Source organism: Portunus trituberculatus, chromosome 20 (assembly GCF_017591435.1).
Source record: "Portunus trituberculatus isolate SZX2019 chromosome 20, ASM1759143v1, whole genome shotgun sequence".
Lineage (NCBI taxonomy): Eukaryota > Metazoa > Arthropoda > Malacostraca > Decapoda > Portunidae > Portunus > Portunus trituberculatus.
In genome coordinates, this window is record NC_059274.1 from 8,889,789 (window position 1) to 8,908,368 (window position 18,580).

General features: G+C 42.5%; 2 protein-coding genes across 3 annotated transcripts in view; both read right to left on the minus strand.

The window, feature by feature from the left end:
* The window catches only part of LOC123506783 (RNA-binding protein 42-like), a 41,631-nt gene extending 34,663 nt beyond the window's left edge, over positions 1-6,968 (minus strand). Inside the window, exons 1-3 of the mRNA XM_045259119.1 lie at positions 6,804-6,968; positions 5,017-5,122; positions 4,262-4,670 (exon numbers count right to left, since the gene is read on the minus strand). Of these exons, the coding sequence (XP_045115054.1) occupies positions 4,262-4,670; positions 5,017-5,122; positions 6,804-6,853 (565 nt within the window). The 5' untranslated portion in view covers positions 6,854-6,968. The remainder of the gene's footprint in view (positions 1-4,261; positions 4,671-5,016; positions 5,123-6,803) is intronic.
* Positions 6,969-10,353: 3,385 nt separating this feature from the next.
* LOC123506785 (transmembrane protein 203-like) lies at positions 10,354-16,582 on the minus strand. Of its 2 annotated transcripts, XR_006675522.1 has the most exons (6): positions 16,390-16,582; positions 14,689-14,881; positions 13,655-13,820; positions 13,025-13,159; positions 12,347-12,463; positions 11,972-12,114 (listed from the first exon to the last, which is right to left on the minus strand). XR_006675522.1 is itself a non-coding variant. In XM_045259121.1 (3 exons), exons 2-3 carry the CDS (start codon positions 12,398-12,400, stop codon positions 11,761-11,763), a joined length of 408 nt encoding a protein of 135 aa, XP_045115056.1. In that variant the 5' UTR covers positions 12,401-12,463; positions 13,025-13,159; the 3' UTR covers positions 10,354-11,760. The 2 variants fall into 2 exon arrangements, 1 of the variants encoding a protein (XP_045115056.1); XM_045259121.1 differs by lacking the exons at positions 13,655-13,820; positions 14,689-14,881; positions 16,390-16,582 and having other exon boundaries at positions 10,354-12,114.
* Positions 16,583-18,580: the final 1,998 nt, after the last annotated feature.

Below are 18,580 nucleotides of genomic sequence, written 5' to 3' on the forward strand. Positions count from 1 at the left end.
ATGTATGAAATAATGAATGAGAGCTACAAAACGGTGTCCACTGTAGAAGATTTTACAGAACCTAATAAGACATTGCACTGCCTAGGATTACAGGAAATCACAGTGCACCAAGAGGATATTGGAAGATATTGAATAATTTGGATGTCAGAAAAGCAATGGGGGTGGATGGTATATCAGGCTGGATGCTAAAAGAATGTAAAGAGCAACTACTGGATCCTATTTGAGAAATAATTACAAGTTCACTAAATGAAAAAAAAAGTTTCACTCTTTCCTTGCAAGCTAAAAGAACCACCTGAACTCATGACTATGCAATGGATAAAATGGAAAGCCTTGTGGAAATGTGGTACACAATTTTTGTATGTGGTACAATGATATATCCTTTGTTTACATTCTACAGTTGCCAGCTAGCGTATTTCCCACTCCACTCTCCCTCCCTTCATAAACTTAAGATCATCAACATTATAAGGTTACTTACATTACATTAGTGTACATTATAATGACTTAAATTAAACTGCCTAAATGTTTAACTTCATAAATTTTACTTTCATTAAACCTTTTACTGTACTATGATCCACTCTCACTTTGTTTATTCTCAATGGAAGTTCAAGTCAGGGGTCAAACTTGTTATAATTGGTTTGCTTAATGAAAATTCGCTTAACGAACGTTTTTCTAGGAACGTGACCCGTTCGTTAAGCGGGGGTTGCCTGTACAGTAATACTCCGCTTAACGAACAGGATAGGGGGTGTCAAAGCTGTTCGTAGAGCAAAAATTCGTTAAGCGGACGTAATTTTCCCATAGGAAATAATGGAAATAGGGGGGGATGCATTCTGGGCTGGTCCCCAACATACCACATGGGTTAAAAAAAAAAAGAATTATATATATACCTTTGGCAGCATATTGGGCCACCCGTGTACCACTACTTTTATGATGTCATATGAGTCATTGGAAGTTAGAGAAGCTACTTACAATTTCTCTCACATTCTCCCATCTATGTTCACAAAACATTTCTATTAGCTTTTTACAAACCTTGCCCCCAAGAAAGGATTGTTTTGTAATGCATAAAGTGAAATCTTACATGGAATACCAAAAAATAAAGCAGAGATGAGATGAGCCACAGACGAAGCCGCTTCTTCTTCTTCTTGTGACCCTTTTAGCCTGGGTGTTGTCTTTCCCCATGATATTTGTTTCCACTCCTCTCTTGCCTGCTATACTGGATATCATATCTGTCAGATGCCTACATCATAAGTGCAATATGAGAAATATGAAGATACAAGAAATAAAGATATATGGAAGTATGATAGTTCACCAGTATGCGGTGTGTAGTCGTATCCAGCCATAAAAGAGTTTAGGAAGGGCAGGAAGGTCAACAGGAAACATTTAATGACCCAGGTCAGTTGACCCAGGGCAGCCCGGCAGATATATATAGCCCAGGTCATGTAAACATCCGGTGGTATTGTTGTCGTCTTGGATGTTGTTCATACCACACGTGGAGTTCATTTGAGCTTGTACTTGATTGGTGAATGGTACATTCTGAGGGGCGTGTTGTGTGGGTCAAGACACGCCCCATAAGTTCCTGAAGGAAATTGTAGAGGTTTGGGGCAGAGAGAGAGAGAGAGAAGCAGAGAGGACAACCGCGTTCTAAGCGGGCCACCCTCGGCTGCATAGCTGAGGGCGGCGTTTTGTACTTCATATATAACCAGTAAGTGGAGCTTATAAGTTGCAATGTAGTCTTTTGAGGTAAATTAGAATGGAGGAAGAAACATGATAGGAGGTTTAGGTATTATGTGGTATTAGTTTATTATGGTTTATGTGGTTGTACTTTGGTTCATAATGACGTCGTTATATACTTGCGTTTTCATCTATGAGTAAGGGAATGTGTATACGGCTACCTACGTATGTGCATGTGTGTTGCTCTGACGAATAAGTTACATAACATATTTACTAGTGTGTAATTGTGTGCGAAGTTAACGTGGTTCCATGTATGGGTACCAAGAGAAAGAGATTACTTGTGGGAAGTCACTTGTGTGGAAATATCAATATTTGTCATTATATTTCGGTGGTGTTACGTTGTCATTTTTGTTGAACGGAGTCTGGTTATTATATGTGTATGGTAATATATTTGGTGGTACGTCATGTGGTTGCTTGCATTCATGTACCAAGTAAAGGTCATCCTTATATACGGGTAGCTGGGAAAAAAGGTAATATTGTACGTACTACGTATGAGATTTACGGATAAATAAAGCACCGTGTTCAGATGTTGTAATACGTTATGAAGATATAGTGGATGATGTTTGAAGTGAAATCCGTTTTGATGCGATAATATGTACGAGATTAATGTAATTCTTAAGGATGTTTGTAAGAGAAATTGTAATAATTGCAGTGGAGAAGGCAACAGAAAGAGTTGTGATTGTTACTTGAGGGCGCCGTATCGAACACCTTATGTATAGATATTATTTTTGTAAATTAAAGATAGAAAAAACCTTTGACTATTTATAGCCAGTAGCTAGACAATTTGTGCAACGTCGTGCAACAGCTCAGATCACGACATATCTTAGTATTCATATACGCTCATGCCACGAGGATAACCTTGACTCCGTGGCACTGAATGATAATGAATTACTAATGAAATACTGTGGTATTTCAATAGTAATTCACTATCATTCACAGAGTCAAGGTTATCCTCATGGCATGAGCGTACATGAATACTAAGATATGATATCCATTATAGCAGGCAAGAGAGGAGTGGAAACATAAACATCATGATGAAAGTAACACGCAAGCAAAAGGGTCACAAGAACAAGAAGAAGCTGCCGAGTGGCCGCGTGTCTCCCGCTTCGTCTGTGTCTCATCTCATCTCTGATTTATTTTTTGGTATTCCATGTAAGATTTCACTTTATGCACTACAAAACAACCCTTTCTTGGGGCAAGGTTTGTAAAAAGCTAATAGAAATGTTGTTTTGTGAACATAAATGCATATATAAAAGAGTAACAACCTCCAGAGGTGGTGTTCTCAGCAACCTCAGAGTAACCTGAAAGCAACTTTGTCACCATCCCTCCAAGTGTTCATGGATGCCATTTCGCTGCAAGAGGTGGCTCTGACGTAGTTAAAGAATCTTGGATCCAGCTCCAGGAGCGCTAGAGACAGAGGCGGGGAGCCAGCCAATCACAGCGAAACTACCGCATTCAGTCCCTCACCCAGCAAATTCAAACCCAGAAAATTCGCTAAAACGGATGTGGTTGTACGTTATGCGGTTTTTTGGTCTAACTTTATATACACTTAACCCTCAGCTATTGCGCTCAATTGGGGCCGAAATAGCCACGCCATAGCCGAAAACGTGATAGCCGAATTGATCTTGGCGTGAAGGCGGTTTTGGCCAATGAACGCTCAGATATCCCATGACGTCATGGCTGGGTGTGCGATAGCAGGCATCTGAGGTCGCGATAATGAAATCTTAGCAGCTTTTCATGTGTGCACGATAGCAATAAAACGCGATAGCCGAAGTCACGATAGCCGAGGGTTGACTGTAGTACGTTAAACCGGAAATTTGTTAAACGAACGTTCGTTAAACGGAGTATTACTGTATTTGGATTATCATATAAAATGTTGACTAATATAAGAGTGGCATTTCAATTCATGGACAAAGATATGATGAAAAAAATAATCACAACCATAATACATCCAAAGCTGGAATATGCAGCTGTGGTGTGGTCTCTGAGCTCTAGAAAAGATACAAGAAGATTAGAATGGATACAGAAGATTGCTATAAAGATGGTGCCAGAACTAAAGGACCTAACATATGAAGAATGACTGAAGGAAATGGGACTAACAGTCTTACAATTTAGAAGAGAATGAGGAGACTTAATAACAATGTACAAGATAGTCAATGGCATTGAAAAGATAGACAAGGAAGACCTGATGCTGGTGACAGAAGATGGAAGGACAAGAGGTCATGTAAAGAAGATCAGGATGAGGCAGTGTGAAGGATATTGGAAAATACAATTTTACACACAGAACAGTGGAGAAGTGGAATGCATTGAATAATGAAGTTGTTACAACACATAATGTGCATAACTTCAAGAAAAAATTGGATAAATGGAGACATAGAGACACTATGAGCCCCGCTTGAACCCTGTACAATACAACTATGTAAATACACACGCACACACACGCACACACACACACACATTAGACACACCTCACAAAACAATTGTCCAGAAGCAATAAATCAATGAAATGACAACATTCACACACAACACTGACTGGGAGGAAGCTGTTGGCGGCTCAGCTGTGGTGGAATGAAGCCCGGTGGTGGTGGTGGTGGAGGCCTATGTGGCTGCGGCTGCTGCTGCTGCTGCTGCTGCTGCTGCTGCTGTTGCTGCTGTGACTGCTGATGTTGCTGCTGCTGCTGCTGTGGTGGCACACTGCAGGGGCCAGGTGGGGGCTGCCTGGGACCCACATCAGAGCCGATGAATCCCCCAGGTGGTGGTGGGGGCGGCGGCAGTGGTGGCACACCACTGCTGCCATTGGTGGTGCCGGGTGGCCTGGGTCCTGGTGGCCCGGGGTGTCCAGGAGGACCAGGGGGCGCTGGTAGGCCAGACATTCCGGCACTGTGAGGGCTGCCAGTGGTGCCAGGTGGCTCAATGTGTTGCTGCTGCAGCTGCTGCTGGATCTGGATGAGAGCAACACACAGGGGTCACACATGTGACACCACCACATGGCTTGCCATAACGCCACACACTGCTGGCCAATGTGTGGAGCTGAAATGTTTCTACAGACCTCACTGCCCCAAGGAAACACACAGATGAGAACACACATGTTATAAAAGAAACAAGGTGCATCAGACCTTCTGGTCCCTACTGTAGGTAGTGGTAGTGTTTCATGATGAGAATACAGGACAGACTGCTGTAAGTAGAGGCCTCAGTCAGTACAGCTCAGCACACTGAAGGCTGACACAGCAGCACTGCAGGCTGACCTCACTAGCACAAGCCACAGATGGTGCAGGCCAGGACACTCACCTGTGTGAAGGTGTTGGAGCCAATGACAGTGCGGGGTGGTGGCGGCGGGGGCTGGAGGGGCGGCACACCCCCAATGCCAGGAGGACCAGATATCTCTGCCTCAAACCTGTCAACACCAACACCATGTCACTACCTGGCCTCAACAGGACACAGTGCACCACTCAGCAGGACACACTGCACCACTACATATCTACGTCTCATTCATCTGTCACCATGACAATCCTGCCTCCACCTTAGGGGAAGGGGTGAGGTGGGGTGGAGGATTAGCTCTGGCCCCATGTTAGCACACCCCTCTGGGTGCCACACAGGCCACAATATCATTACCATTGCTATCTACATTGTTTGCTCCTAAAATTAAAAGGAAACAGCTATTGTTTCACTATGACGGCATACTAGAAAATATAAGGAATGGAAATGTCGTTGATGTAATATGCTTAGATTTTGGAAATGCTTTTGATAAAGTCAATCATGGCATATTATTACGTATATTGGAAACCCATGGCATTGGGGGACCTCTTGGGAAGTGGATCCATAGTTTCCTCACAGGAAGGACCCAGCAGATGTCAGTCATGTGAACCCTATCTGAGCTCAGTCCAGTACAAAGTGGGGTATCACAAGGTTCTGTGCTTAATTCCCTCCTTTTCATCATGTATGTAGGTGACATTGACCAAAACTTGGAGCACTCTAAAGTTACCTCCTTTGCAGATGACACAAGAATGAGATGAAAGGTGACTGATGTCGAGGACACACAGAAGCTACAAATGGACCTTGACATAATATTAACCAGGGCTGAAGAAAATAACATGGCACTAAATGGCAAAAAATTTGAACTGCTCAGATATCAAGACAAGCATGAAATAGTACAGGCAACAAACTACTCCATCAAGGGACAGGTCATCAAGAAAACTAACCATGTTAAGGATCTGGAGGTACACATGAGTAATGATATATCATTCACCCATCACTATAGCAAGACAATAGATGTTGCAAGGAAAATGACCAGCTGGGTCCTCAGATCATTCCAAACCAAGGAACAAAATTGCATGTTAATCCTGTGGAAAACTATGGTCCTACCCACAAGAATATTGCTATCAGCTTTGGTCCCCTGATAAAATTCAAGATATAACCTTCTTTGAAGCCCCTCAAAGAACTTTTATCAAAAGAATCCAGGGCATGCAACACTAAAACTTCTGGGAAATGCTGAAACACTTGCGACTATAGTCGCTGCGGCGGAAGAGGGAAATATACAGTCATCTATGTCTGGAAAATTATGTTGGGAAAAGCCCCAAATGTAGGTTTCATAGTAAACTCACAACCCAGGAGAGGTCAATTGTGTTATGTACAGGAAACGTGGGACTCAACAGCCGGACTGTGAACACTGGTGCAAAATACGTTCACCCACAAAGGAACCCGCTTGTTCAACTGCATTCCAAAAAAACTCCACAATCTGATAAACATCACAGTGGAATGCTTTAAGAGGAGACTGTACAAGTGACTCAGTGGGATACCAGAAGAACCTCCAACACCAGGATACCCTGACTCCCACCACAACACCCTCATAACCATAACACAAAGTCCAGGGTTAAGGATTGAGAGTATTGGAGCCAGTGAAAGCCCACTTCAGCTGTGCAGCTAACAGGCAAAATTCTCCAAAGTATCCAACATCAGGAAGTGAGTAAGCAGTTCCTCCGAGTAAGTACATATTCACAACCACAACTTACGTCTGCCGCCTGACTCCCGCGGCCCGCCTCATCACACACTCTTCCCACCTTCATTACACCACTCACCGCGACATTTCGTCATCCAGCTGTCTTCTTTTGTCATTGTGATTGGCCATGGTTAAAATATTTGGCAGGGACCGATGAAAAATCTGTAGAAACTTGAAAAACAGATGCCTAGCGAAGTCCCAGGCCACGGCTCGTCTCACACCTTGTGTTTAGTGTTTACATCTGCTGCCCCCCCAACTCCCCTCGGTGTTAGGGCTGTTTTGTCGACATGTTTATCTTTTCTTATTTTTATGTACGAGTTGAAAACTGACCAAAGATATAAGAAAAAACACTTTGCTGACAGTTTCCTTACAGATCTGCCAAAAGACGAATCAATGTTTTGAAACCTCACTCTCAAAATAAAGTCAAGTCAAAGGAAGTTGAAAATACAGACACATGCATTATCAACACTATTATTTTTGTGTATATGTATGATCGACATATTCATTATTATCATTATTCTGTGCTTGAGAGAGAGAGAGAGAGAGAGAGAGAGAGAGAGAGAGAGAGAGAGAGAGAGAGAGAGAGAGAGACTTTTATGAGACAGATAAATCAGTTTATATAATTCTTTCATTCTTCTCTGATAATTGAGCAGGTGTAGACTGTGTGTGTGTGTGTGTGTGTGTGTGTGTGTGTGTGTATTACCTAGTTTACCTAGTTGTATTGTACATGGTTCGAGTGGCCGGGGCTCATAGTGTCCTGTCTCCATGTTTCCATTTACCCAATTTTTCCTTAAAGTTATGCACATTATGTGCTGTAACAACATTAATTATTCAATACATTCCATTTGTCCACCGTTCTGTGTGGAAAACTGTATTTTCCAGTACAGTATCTTTCAAACACCATGCCTCATCCTGATCTTCTTTACATGACCTCTTGTCATGTAAAGTATGTGTGAAGTATGCCAGAGACAGAAATGAGATGATGCAAGTGGTGCTGAGGAAACTGGGGGATACCAGGGTGGAGAAGACTGGAAGGGAATGGATGGTGTTGCTGCTGGGACTGTGTGGAGACACGAGTGAAAGGATGATAGAAGCTGTCAAGAAGTTCCTGGAGAGAATGTGGAGTGCCAGATGCAGGGATTATTAGTATTAAGGATGGTGTCTGGTTTAGGTTCTTGCCGCCTTTTTTTCTTTTTATCCCCTACAGGCCTGCCTCAGGAGAAATCCTGGGACCCCTGTAGAATCAAGATCAAGATCAAGGTCTTCTGTCACTAGCACAAGGTCTTCCTTGTCTATCTTTTCAATGCCATTGAATATCTTGTACATTGTTATTAGATCTCCTCGTTCTCTTCTATATTGTAAGACTGATAGTCCCATTTCCTTCAGCCATTCTTCATATGTTATGTCCTTTAGTTCCGACACCACAGCTTTATAGCAATCTTCTGTATCCGTTCTAATCTTCTTATATATTTTTTTAGAGCTCAGAGACCACACCACAACTGCATATTACAGCTTTGGATGTATCATGGTTATGATTATTTTTTTTTCATCAAATTTTTGTCCATGAATTGAAATGTCACTTTTATATTAGTCAACATTTTATTTAATAACCCAAATATCTTGCTTGTGTGTTTTTCGGGGTTCAGATTTTCCTATATAATCACTCCCAGATTTTTTCCTCTTTAGTGTTCATTATTTGTTCCCCTCTCCCATCAAATAGTTCCATACCAGTCTTTTTTTTTTTTGCTCTTTCCTAGTTCCATTACGTGATATTTCTTGGCATTGAACTCCAATTTCCACTTCTTACTCCACTCATAGATCTTATTTATATCATCCTGTAACAGCAAACAGTCGTCCTTAGTTTTGATAACTCTTAGCAGCTTTGCATCATCAGCAAATAAATTAATATAATATAACTGTTTATCCCATTGTGAATATCATTTACATAAATCTGAAACATAAAAGGGGCAAAGACTGATCCTTGTGGCACTCCATTTAATTTGTTACTTTACCTCAAGATGAGTATGTATCTCTGATCACAGTTCTCATCTCCCTGTCCTACCTGCCCTACACCTCTAGGTTCCTCTCTCTTTTTATCCAAATATCTATATGTTCATTATCATGGGCCAGCTTCCCTTTCCTTGTCATTATTTCCTCCACCACCACCTGTGATCTCATTCTCACTTTCATTGGTCTCTTACCTCCCTCACTAAATTTTCCCAACCTAATCACTTCTTCCACCTCCTGTTCCAGCTCCTGTGTGCTGTCCTGGACATGTTTGATAAGTTTTGGCCAATTCTCTCTCTTCACGCTCTCTCATGAACTTACTTGGATTTTTTTCCTTCTTCCCAAAAATCACGAAACATTTCTTCGTATCCACTATATCTCTCACTAGATCTTCTTTCTCTTTAATTACTTGTATAACAACATCTTTTGTTTTTTCCTGAATTTGTCTCTTATTACCTCTAAAAACTTAACTTTTTCCTGTTCCTGTTCTTGTTTCCATGTATTTTACAGTTCCTTCAGCTTGTTTTCACCCAATCCTCCTTCCACCCTGTCCTCAATCCCATCCTTTACTTTGTCCTGTAAGTTCCTTGAGGAGTTTTCGTAGTCTTTTAGTATATCATTTTGTTTTTTAATCTCCTGTATCTCCTCCTTTAATCCCTGATTGATTACACTGACCTTCTCACATTCGACTAATCTCAATCTCAGCTCTGTGTTTTCTGTTGTCAGTCTGTCCTGCTTGTCCATTAAACTCGACATCACTTCCTTCATGTACCTTAACCCTCTTTCCACGTTTATCAAACTCCTCATATTTCCTCTTTCGTCTTTAAATTCAGAAGAGTCTTTATCCATACTATCCTTAGTCCTACAGGTATTTCAATAAATCTCTGATTTTCACACAATGGCGTTTGTTTTGATGATGTCATGTCTGGCTGCACTACTTAGTTCCGTTTCTCTCTCCATTTTTTCCATCTGTACAATCCAAAATCTTACTTATTATGGAGACAGGAGAACCCTGTGGCCCCCTATCCCCTTGTACATATGTCTAGGTCAGGCTCCGACACCTGGTGTAGCGTATTCCCTGGGAAACGTTCTGCACGTCCACTCAGTGCGCTATCAGCAACGTGTGTGTTTGTGTGTATCAAACATCACACCTAGGCACACCTGGGAATGTCACAGCCACAGTCAGGCCCCAACAGAGTCATATATGGCATCTGACACCTAACTCACCGCCCTTACACACTTAACACCAGCAGAGCACTAACAGGTAGGACCTTCCAGACAATGCCATCAGATGAAGGTTTTGTGTGGACTTTTCATGGAACAGGACAGACATTCTTGCACCTGAGATGTTACAAACACAGGAAGACATCAGGGACAGTGTAAAGAAGTGTAGTGTCCCTGTCATGTCAACCTCAGTGACAACAATAATTACAGAGGCAGTGTCCATATCTCACTACCCTTTGTCCCTTCCCTGGCATGTCACAAGCTGGTATCACCTGTGGTTCTATGCCTGTCTTCTTGTGACCTCTGGCTTCTTCAGTCTTTATGTTGTGTGGTTGGGTGCTGAAGAGAAGCTGCTCATAAATTAAAAAAACATACTTGGTCCTATAAAGGTTCTTGACTGTAAAGAAAAATGTTTAATGAATTCGTTACCGAAGACATATGGTTCTTAAAGACTTATGAACTTTACAACTCTTTCAGGAATCCCAGTACAGATCAATAACACTCCAACATCCCTAATACTCTTTGAACAAACACACACACACACTTCATTCCATCTCTTTATAGTAAAACCCTTAAACTTTATACATATCTTCATTCTCCTTCAAAATATGAACAAGAACATACAACACAAAATGATCAGCATTTAAAATAGGTATAGACTTGAGATGTACTTGCATAACTTACTGCTATTATTACAAATCTGAGACATCATTGTGCAGTCAGTCTGGCAGAAGGATGAGCAGATGAAAGGAGTACATGTGAGGAAAGGTTGTTGGTAATGTATAATAAATAAACATGAGACAGAACCAAGCTGGGCAAGTTAATACAATGTCAATGCAAGGAATACTTACACACTTAGCTTTAAGAATCTTTAGGGAAATAAACAGTTAAAGAAACATAATGAATGAGAAGGGCAAGGCCCATGTGTGAAGGTACAATACTTAAACGTCTTGCAGTAAGAAGTGGTAAGAAGGAAAATAGAGGATAAATGAATACTGCAGATGGGAAGCAAGGTGATAAAAAGTCTGTCAGAAATAGACAATGACAGAGGACAAAGACAGAGATGAGAAGGCACAATATTCAAACATTTTGCAATAAGAAGTGCTAAGAATCCCCTAAGAAAATGACAAAGACAGGATATCATGATTGAGTATTGCAGATGATGAAGGTAGAGTTTCACCACTAAAAATACTGAAAGAAGCATTAAAACCTCAAAGAAATGAACTGATAAATATTCTACTTGAGGTTAAATGAGTTAAAAGAGCACAGAGAAGGGAAGGAATGGCATAAGATACAATTTTCTCACTAGTAATATTTAGGAATCATTTTGCAATAAGAAGTCCTCAAGAAATAAACTGATAAGCCAACTGTCAAATTGACTTGCAAAAGTACAGAGGAATAGTTATGTACTTTTCTTGTAAAAATAGGATGACAAACAAATTATCTGAGATGACATGTCCTTGTTAGAATGAACTGAAGAACCACAAACAGGGGACAGGGGGACTGGGTACAGGGGACAGGGGACAGGGGACAGAGACAGGGACAGGGGGCATGGCAACTGAGCTCTCCAGATGGGGGATACTAAGGAAACATTTTACAGTAATAAATCCTCATAGAAATATATCAATAAACCAACTATTTGAGATGACACATCCCTATCAAAACAAAATGCAGAACCAAAAACACAAGGGAGTAAAACAGCCAAGCACTCCAGCAGGGAAGACATGGCAGGAGAAGTTACAGTTCCACCCCTAGGAATACTTCAAAACACTTTAAGTCCTCACAGAGATGTATCAACAAACTGACTACTTGAGGTGACATGCCCTTATCAGTATGAGCTGCAGGAGTACAAACACAGGGGACATGACCACAGAGTACTCCAGGTGAGAAGGGTCCGTCAGCTTGCGGCACAGGAGGAACTTAAAGGTGAAGCCAAGGGTGAGGACAGAAAAACTCCACAGTGCTCTGAGGGCGGCCGGCTTGAACACACCATCCAGGTACATGCGAATGAGCACGATGACGCAGAAGTATGTGTTGAGAGCGTCGGCGATGAACATCGGACTGATCACCAGCCACCAACTGACTGATGGCATCACTTCTTCCACCCGCAGCACCACCAACACCAAAGTCACCAGCAGAGCCGTTAGCCAGATGAACACCTGTCAACACACACTCACTGTAATGCCTGTCCCATTCATTCTATATTCCTTCTAAACTGCCACACAGTATCACTGCAGCTGTTAAACCATTCTCTAAACTGTCACACAATACCACTGCAGCTGTTAAATGATTCTGCTGTGCCTCTGAACTACATAATGTATATCCAATGGCATGTAAACCTCTCTCTCTCTCTCTCTCTCTCTCTCTCTCTCTCTCTCTCTCTCAGCTCACCTCCAGGACAGTGACCCCAAGCCAGGCCGTCAGTTCCCGCAGGCTGAAGAACATGATGTCGACCTCCTGTCACTTTCCCTCACTTAGGTTTGGCGTCCTGGATTTGTTGTGATCCAGCTGGAAGTCACCAATACAAATCAGTATGGATTTTTTTTCAGCACACACACACACACACACACACACACACACACGGTAGCTCAGTGGTTAGAGCGCTGGCTTCACAAGCCAGAAAACCGGGGTTCGATTCCCCGGCTGGGTGGAGATATTTGGGTGTGTCTCCTTTCACCTGTAGCCCCTGTTCACCTAGCAGTGAGTAGGTACGGGATGTAAATCGAGGAGTTGTGACCTTGTTGTCCCGGTGTGTGGTGTGTGCCTGGTCTCAGGCCTATCCGAAGATCGGAAATAATGAGCTCTGAGCTCGTTCCATAGGGTAACGTCTGGCTGTCTCGTCAGAGACTGCACCAGATCAAGCAAATAAACAGTGAAACACATGCACAAATAAGTTATAGAAGTGAGAGGGTCATTTTCTTTACTGATTCCTGTATTTTGTGGGCTGGCACCTCAGTGGGCCATTTCTCTCTCTCTCTCTCTCTCTTTCTGTTGCTCTTGGCCAGTGCCTTCTTACATAAAACATGGTTATTTTGTCATCACACACAAACACACACACAGCAAACTCACCTTTATCACTCCGACCCTTCGCATAAGTGCCTTCTTTGCTGGGCTTGTTCTGAACGGTAACCTTGATGTGGACGGCTGGCACCTCCCTGGAGTAACACTCTTGGGCAGTGCTGGTCAGTGGGGAGTGGTAGTCATCTGTCGCACACACAAAACTCAAATTATGGAAACTGAATGAAGCTTTTCATGCTTTCTTCATCACAAGTTTCTGCTTTTGCTGCAAGTTTAGTAGATGAGAGCTATGTGCAGATTGTTCCTTTTATTGTTTTCTCATTAGTAATTACATGAATAGATGAAGGGAAGGGGGTGTCAAATAGTTAGGGAAGGTTGGGGTGGGTGGGGGACAGCATGTGTGAGGGAGGAGGAGGAGGAGGAGGAGGAGGAGGAGGAGGAGGAGGAGGAGGAGGAGGAGGAGGAGGAGGAGGAGGAGGAGGAGGAGGAGGAGGAGGAGGAGGAGGAGGAGGAGGAGGAGGGAGGAGGAGGAGGAGGAGGGAGGGAGGGAGGGAGGGAGGGAGGGAGGGAGGGTAGGTAATTCAATCCTTATCCTTAGTACACTCCCTTCCTTCATTTCTCTCTCTCTCTCTCTCTCTCTCTCTCTGTGTTGGTGCATGCAGCCTGAGATGACACACTCACCAGGTAGGAATATTGATGAGGTGTTGGTATGAAGGGATGCAGGGCAGTTGGCAGCAGCTTGCAGAGAGAGTGACAAGTTGATTGCATGAGGTATTGCCTGGCCCAGCCCATGCACCACCACCCACCCACTCTCCCCTAGCAGACTCAACGCACGCTGCTGCTGGCTCTGAAAGGCAGACACACACTTCACTACCTGTCCATTCACACTTTTGCTGTCTCTCCTTCTAAACCAGCACTTCCCAACCTTTTCCACCCATAGCACCTCCTGTCGTCATGTCTAAGCAGTCCAGCAAAACTAACTAATATCTTGTTAATAGAAGGATAAAAGGAAGTGAACTGTATGCATCACTTCCCAACACCCCCTATAATTGATTTCAGCACCCCATGTTGGGAAATGCTGCTCTAAACTGTCACCACACAATGTAACTACAACTGTCCATTCAAATTACTGCTCTCTCTCTCTCTCTCTCTAAACTGTCACCACACATTGTCACTGCAACTGTCCCTTCAAATTACTGCTCTCTCTCTCTCTCTCTCTCTCTTTAAAAAATGTCATTGCAGCTGTCCTTTCAAACTACTGCTCTCTCTCTCTCTCTCTCTAAACTGTCACCACACATTGTCACTGCAGCTGTCCCTTCAAACTACTGCTGTCTCTCTCTCTCTTTAAACTGTCACCACACAATGTCACTTCTGCTGTCTCTCTCTCTATCTCTCTCTCTCTCTCTCTAAACTGTTACCACACAATGTCACTGCAACTATCCTCTCAAACTACTGCTGTCTCTGTCTCTCTCTAAACTGTCACCACACAATGTCACTGCAGCTGTTCCTTCACACTGCTGCTGTCTCTCTCTAAACCATATCCACACAATGTCACAACATCACTAAGGTAACAATACTATAAGGAAAGGTACATGAAGCCAGCTAACCTACACATTCAACCCCCATTGTTGCTGCTGCTGCTGATTCAAAGATGATACTCAGACCAGCAACTCAACTCAACAGCAGCCCAAGAGAGGCATAACACACTCTTTCACCTTAAAATTAGAGTTTTGATCAAGATACAAGTCGTTGAGTCTCTTGGGAAGATGTCGTGGCAGCTGCTGCCTCAGCCACTGCTCTCTGGGGTCTATGCTGCTGCTGCTGCTGTTTTTGCTTGAGGAAGAGCTGACATATTTCTGTTCTGTGGCCATCACATGACTGTAGCACTGCTGCTGCTGCTGCCACAACCTGGAACAGTGACATGGCTTCATAACTTTGATTTAAAGAATGACAATTGGTGAAGAGTGTAGTTGTGAGGAAGAGTGACAGACCTGATGACTGGAACAGACTCAGTCATCAGTAAACACACTTATAGATGAAGGTGACTGGTGGTAATGGTGAGACAGTGAGACAGTGACAGTGAATGTGTTGTGCAGCAATGGCACTGTCACATTTAGGCTGAAAGGTTTCTTGCACCAACCACTGTGTTCCTACAAACTCATGTGGCTGTTCTTTGGCTATTACATGCACCACTGTGGCACTGCTGCTGTGGCCATTGCATGAACCACTGTGGCACTGCTGCTGTGGCCATTACATGCACCACTGTGGCACTGCTGCTGTGGCCATTACATGCACCACTGTGGCACTGCTGCTGTGGCCATTACATGGGCAATGTCCCCGAGAGGCCATCCCGTGCGCTCGCCTCCATTCCCGGCTCCCCCTTCGCAGCTCCTCCACCCAGCTGATTTGACGTCATGTATATGAAGCCACGCTATTGGTCAGAGAGAGAGAGAGAGAGAGAGAGAGAGAGAGAGAGAGAGATATGATCACTAATTAATAAGGAGAGAGAGAGAGAGAGAGAGAGAGAGAGAGAGAGAGAGAGAGAGAGAGAGAGAGAGAGAGAGAGAGAGAGAGAGAGAGAGAATATGGTAACGAATAAGGCAGCGTTTCTCAACCTTTTTACCCTTGCGTAACACTTAAAATAAATTATATGTCTCAAGGAACCCCTGCGTAAAAACAAAATTATACATATATTTCTCACTTTATTTTCATCGTATTTCACGTGACAAATATCATCATCGGAGAGAGAATATGACAACGAAGAGAGAGATAGAGAGAGAAGAGAGAAAACTTTGCTGTCGCCTGACAGCAGACAGTATTGGTGTGTGTGTGTGATCACTTTTACGTCGCGAGATAAGTTTTTCCTTTATCAATCTCTCTCTCTCTATTCGTGATCATATCTCTCTCTCTCTCTCTGACCAATAGAGTGGCTTCATATATGTGACGTCAAACCAGCTGGGTGGAGGAGCTGCGAAGGGGGAGCCGGGAATGGAGGCAAGCATGCGGGACGGCTTCTCGGGGACAGTGCCATTACATGTACCACTGTGGCACTGCTGCTGTGGTCATTACATGCACCACTGTGGCACTGCTACTGTGGTCATTACATGCAACACTGGCACTGCTGCTGTGGTCATTACATGCACCACTGTGGCACTGCTGCTCTGGCCATTACATGCACCACTGTGGCACTGCTGCTCTGGCCATTACATGCACCACTGTGGCACTGCTGTTCTGGCCATTACATGCACCACTGTGGCACTGCTGCTGTGGCTGGACATCTACTGAGGCAGACAACTGGCATACAGCTGCACCCTGCACTGACTGGCAGCCTGGCCTGCAGCTGCAGCCAGCAGTGACAGCCACAGCCTGGCCCTGGCGAGTGGTGTGCTGCACAGCTAATAGTCAACACCACTCACCAACTATCAATGCATTTAACACAACTCTTCGTCTCGGTCTCCTTGTTACTGGTTGGAAAGTGTTGTATCTCTTCTTCGTGTTCTTCTTTCCATCCGTGTCACCGCGGCCAGCGCTGACTGCTGAGTCCTCCCGACTCCCGAGTCCCGAGCCAGTGTTTACAAATATCTCGGCGTGATAAAGGCGATGAACGAAATGCCACTGCTTAACACAAATACTTCAATGTACGCCAATCTACATGATTTCAAGGCAATTCTCCTCATAATTTATGTACATTTATGTATCATACATTCATCTCTTATTTGGGCCTCTTCTGTTTTGATTTCGTTGTGATATGAGAGATTGGATATTTTTCCAATAACACAATGCAAACTATCTGAAATCGCAACAAATCCTTAAGAAAATATATTATATGTAATTTTAATTCAATGCCAACCAAAAGAGAAAAAAATATGAGTTGAAAACAGAATATTAAGTAAAAGATAAATATGCCGAGTCAGTATCCCCTGGGCGGGCCGTGGCGGTGTTAAGCAATGTACCTTATGAGGTGCTGTTGGTAGACGCTCAGGAAAGGCAGCGGATTTCAGTGCTGGCGAGCGACTCCGAGGCGGGCCCAAAGGAGTGAGTGTGTGTGTGTGTGTGTGTGTGTGTGAGTGAGTAAGTAACAACAACAGACAACAACGACCGCAACAATGAACAACAAATAACAAGCATCAACGACAACAACAGAAAGCATCAACCTGCCAAAGCATTGTTAAACAACGCGTCTTATGAGTTGCTGTGGAGAAACGCTGGGAAAGGCACTGGATTTCAGCGTCCTGACTAAAAACAACAACAAACATCAATGACAACAACAAAAAGTAACAACAAGCATCAATGACAATAACCCTCCCAAAAACAACAAATAACAACGACAAAAACAAGAAAAAGAAAACAAAAAGAAAGAAAAAAACAGGAAAATTTTTCATTTTCTTTGATGAAATTTTGCTTTTAAGGGCAACTAACGTTTTTCCAAGTCACTCATATTTTTGCCTTTTTTTGCCATTAATTTTGAGTATATTGATTGTTTAACACATTGAATAATAGGATGCCGCTCTATAAGTATTCAATATCTGAATTTTTTTTTTTATAATGAATCCATATAAAGATATAAGATACTCGATCTCATGAAATACTCATTTGGGAAGGCGAAAATTTCGTGACCAAAAATGCAAAACTACGCAAATAATTAGGATAAAATTGAGTAGGAAAGCGGAAAAAAAAATTTCACATATCCTGTGGTAATAGCAGGGCTCAGGGACCTCTAATAATGAATATCTTAGAGAGTTTTATTTCACGATGTTCCAATATAGCTGCCTAACTGGCTTCAAACTTACCATTTTTCAAAGGCCGTTGCTGCGTATTCAAGAGATAAATGACTAACATGAAGACTTAGCAAAAGATATTGATATTTTTGGTCACTAATGCACCAGTACCAGTGTACATTGATGGGTGATTTCTCTTCTGTGCGTACATTTTGGAATGATTCATCTTATATTGCGATGGCTTTAAAGATTATATATGTATATATATATATATATATATATATATATATATATATATATATATATATATATATATATATATATATATATATATATATATATATATATATATATATATATATATATATATATATATATCACTTCTTCTGGTAGTAAGATATCCCTGAGTAATACACGTTTCACAAGACTATAAGTGTTCATTTCTAAAACTTTATTTTAGTCATTAATCAACCTATAACAAGCCATCAAAGAGATTGCAGTGAAGCCAAACGGTAGCCATCTTGAAACTTTGACCAAAAGTAATAATACTTTATAAAATGTCTCGTCTTATAATGGTTACTGAGGGTTATGTTTTGTATTCACTGTGTAGAATGTTGCTTCATAGAATTCCCCTTTATTTCAGTCAGGGGTGGATTTAGGAATTTGGGGGCCCTAGGCAAAGGTAGGCATGCTACCCCCCCTCCCCCGCACCTAATTCAATATAGTGGAGACTGAAGGGGGAAGGGGGCGTTTTTTTTTTATACATCCATAGGGGCCCCGAGACACACTTAATAGGATAATCATTCTGCTGGTATTTTAACAAATGTATTTTAGTAAGAAAAAAAAAAAATAATAATATGTGCTAATAACAAAATCTCTATTAACCATA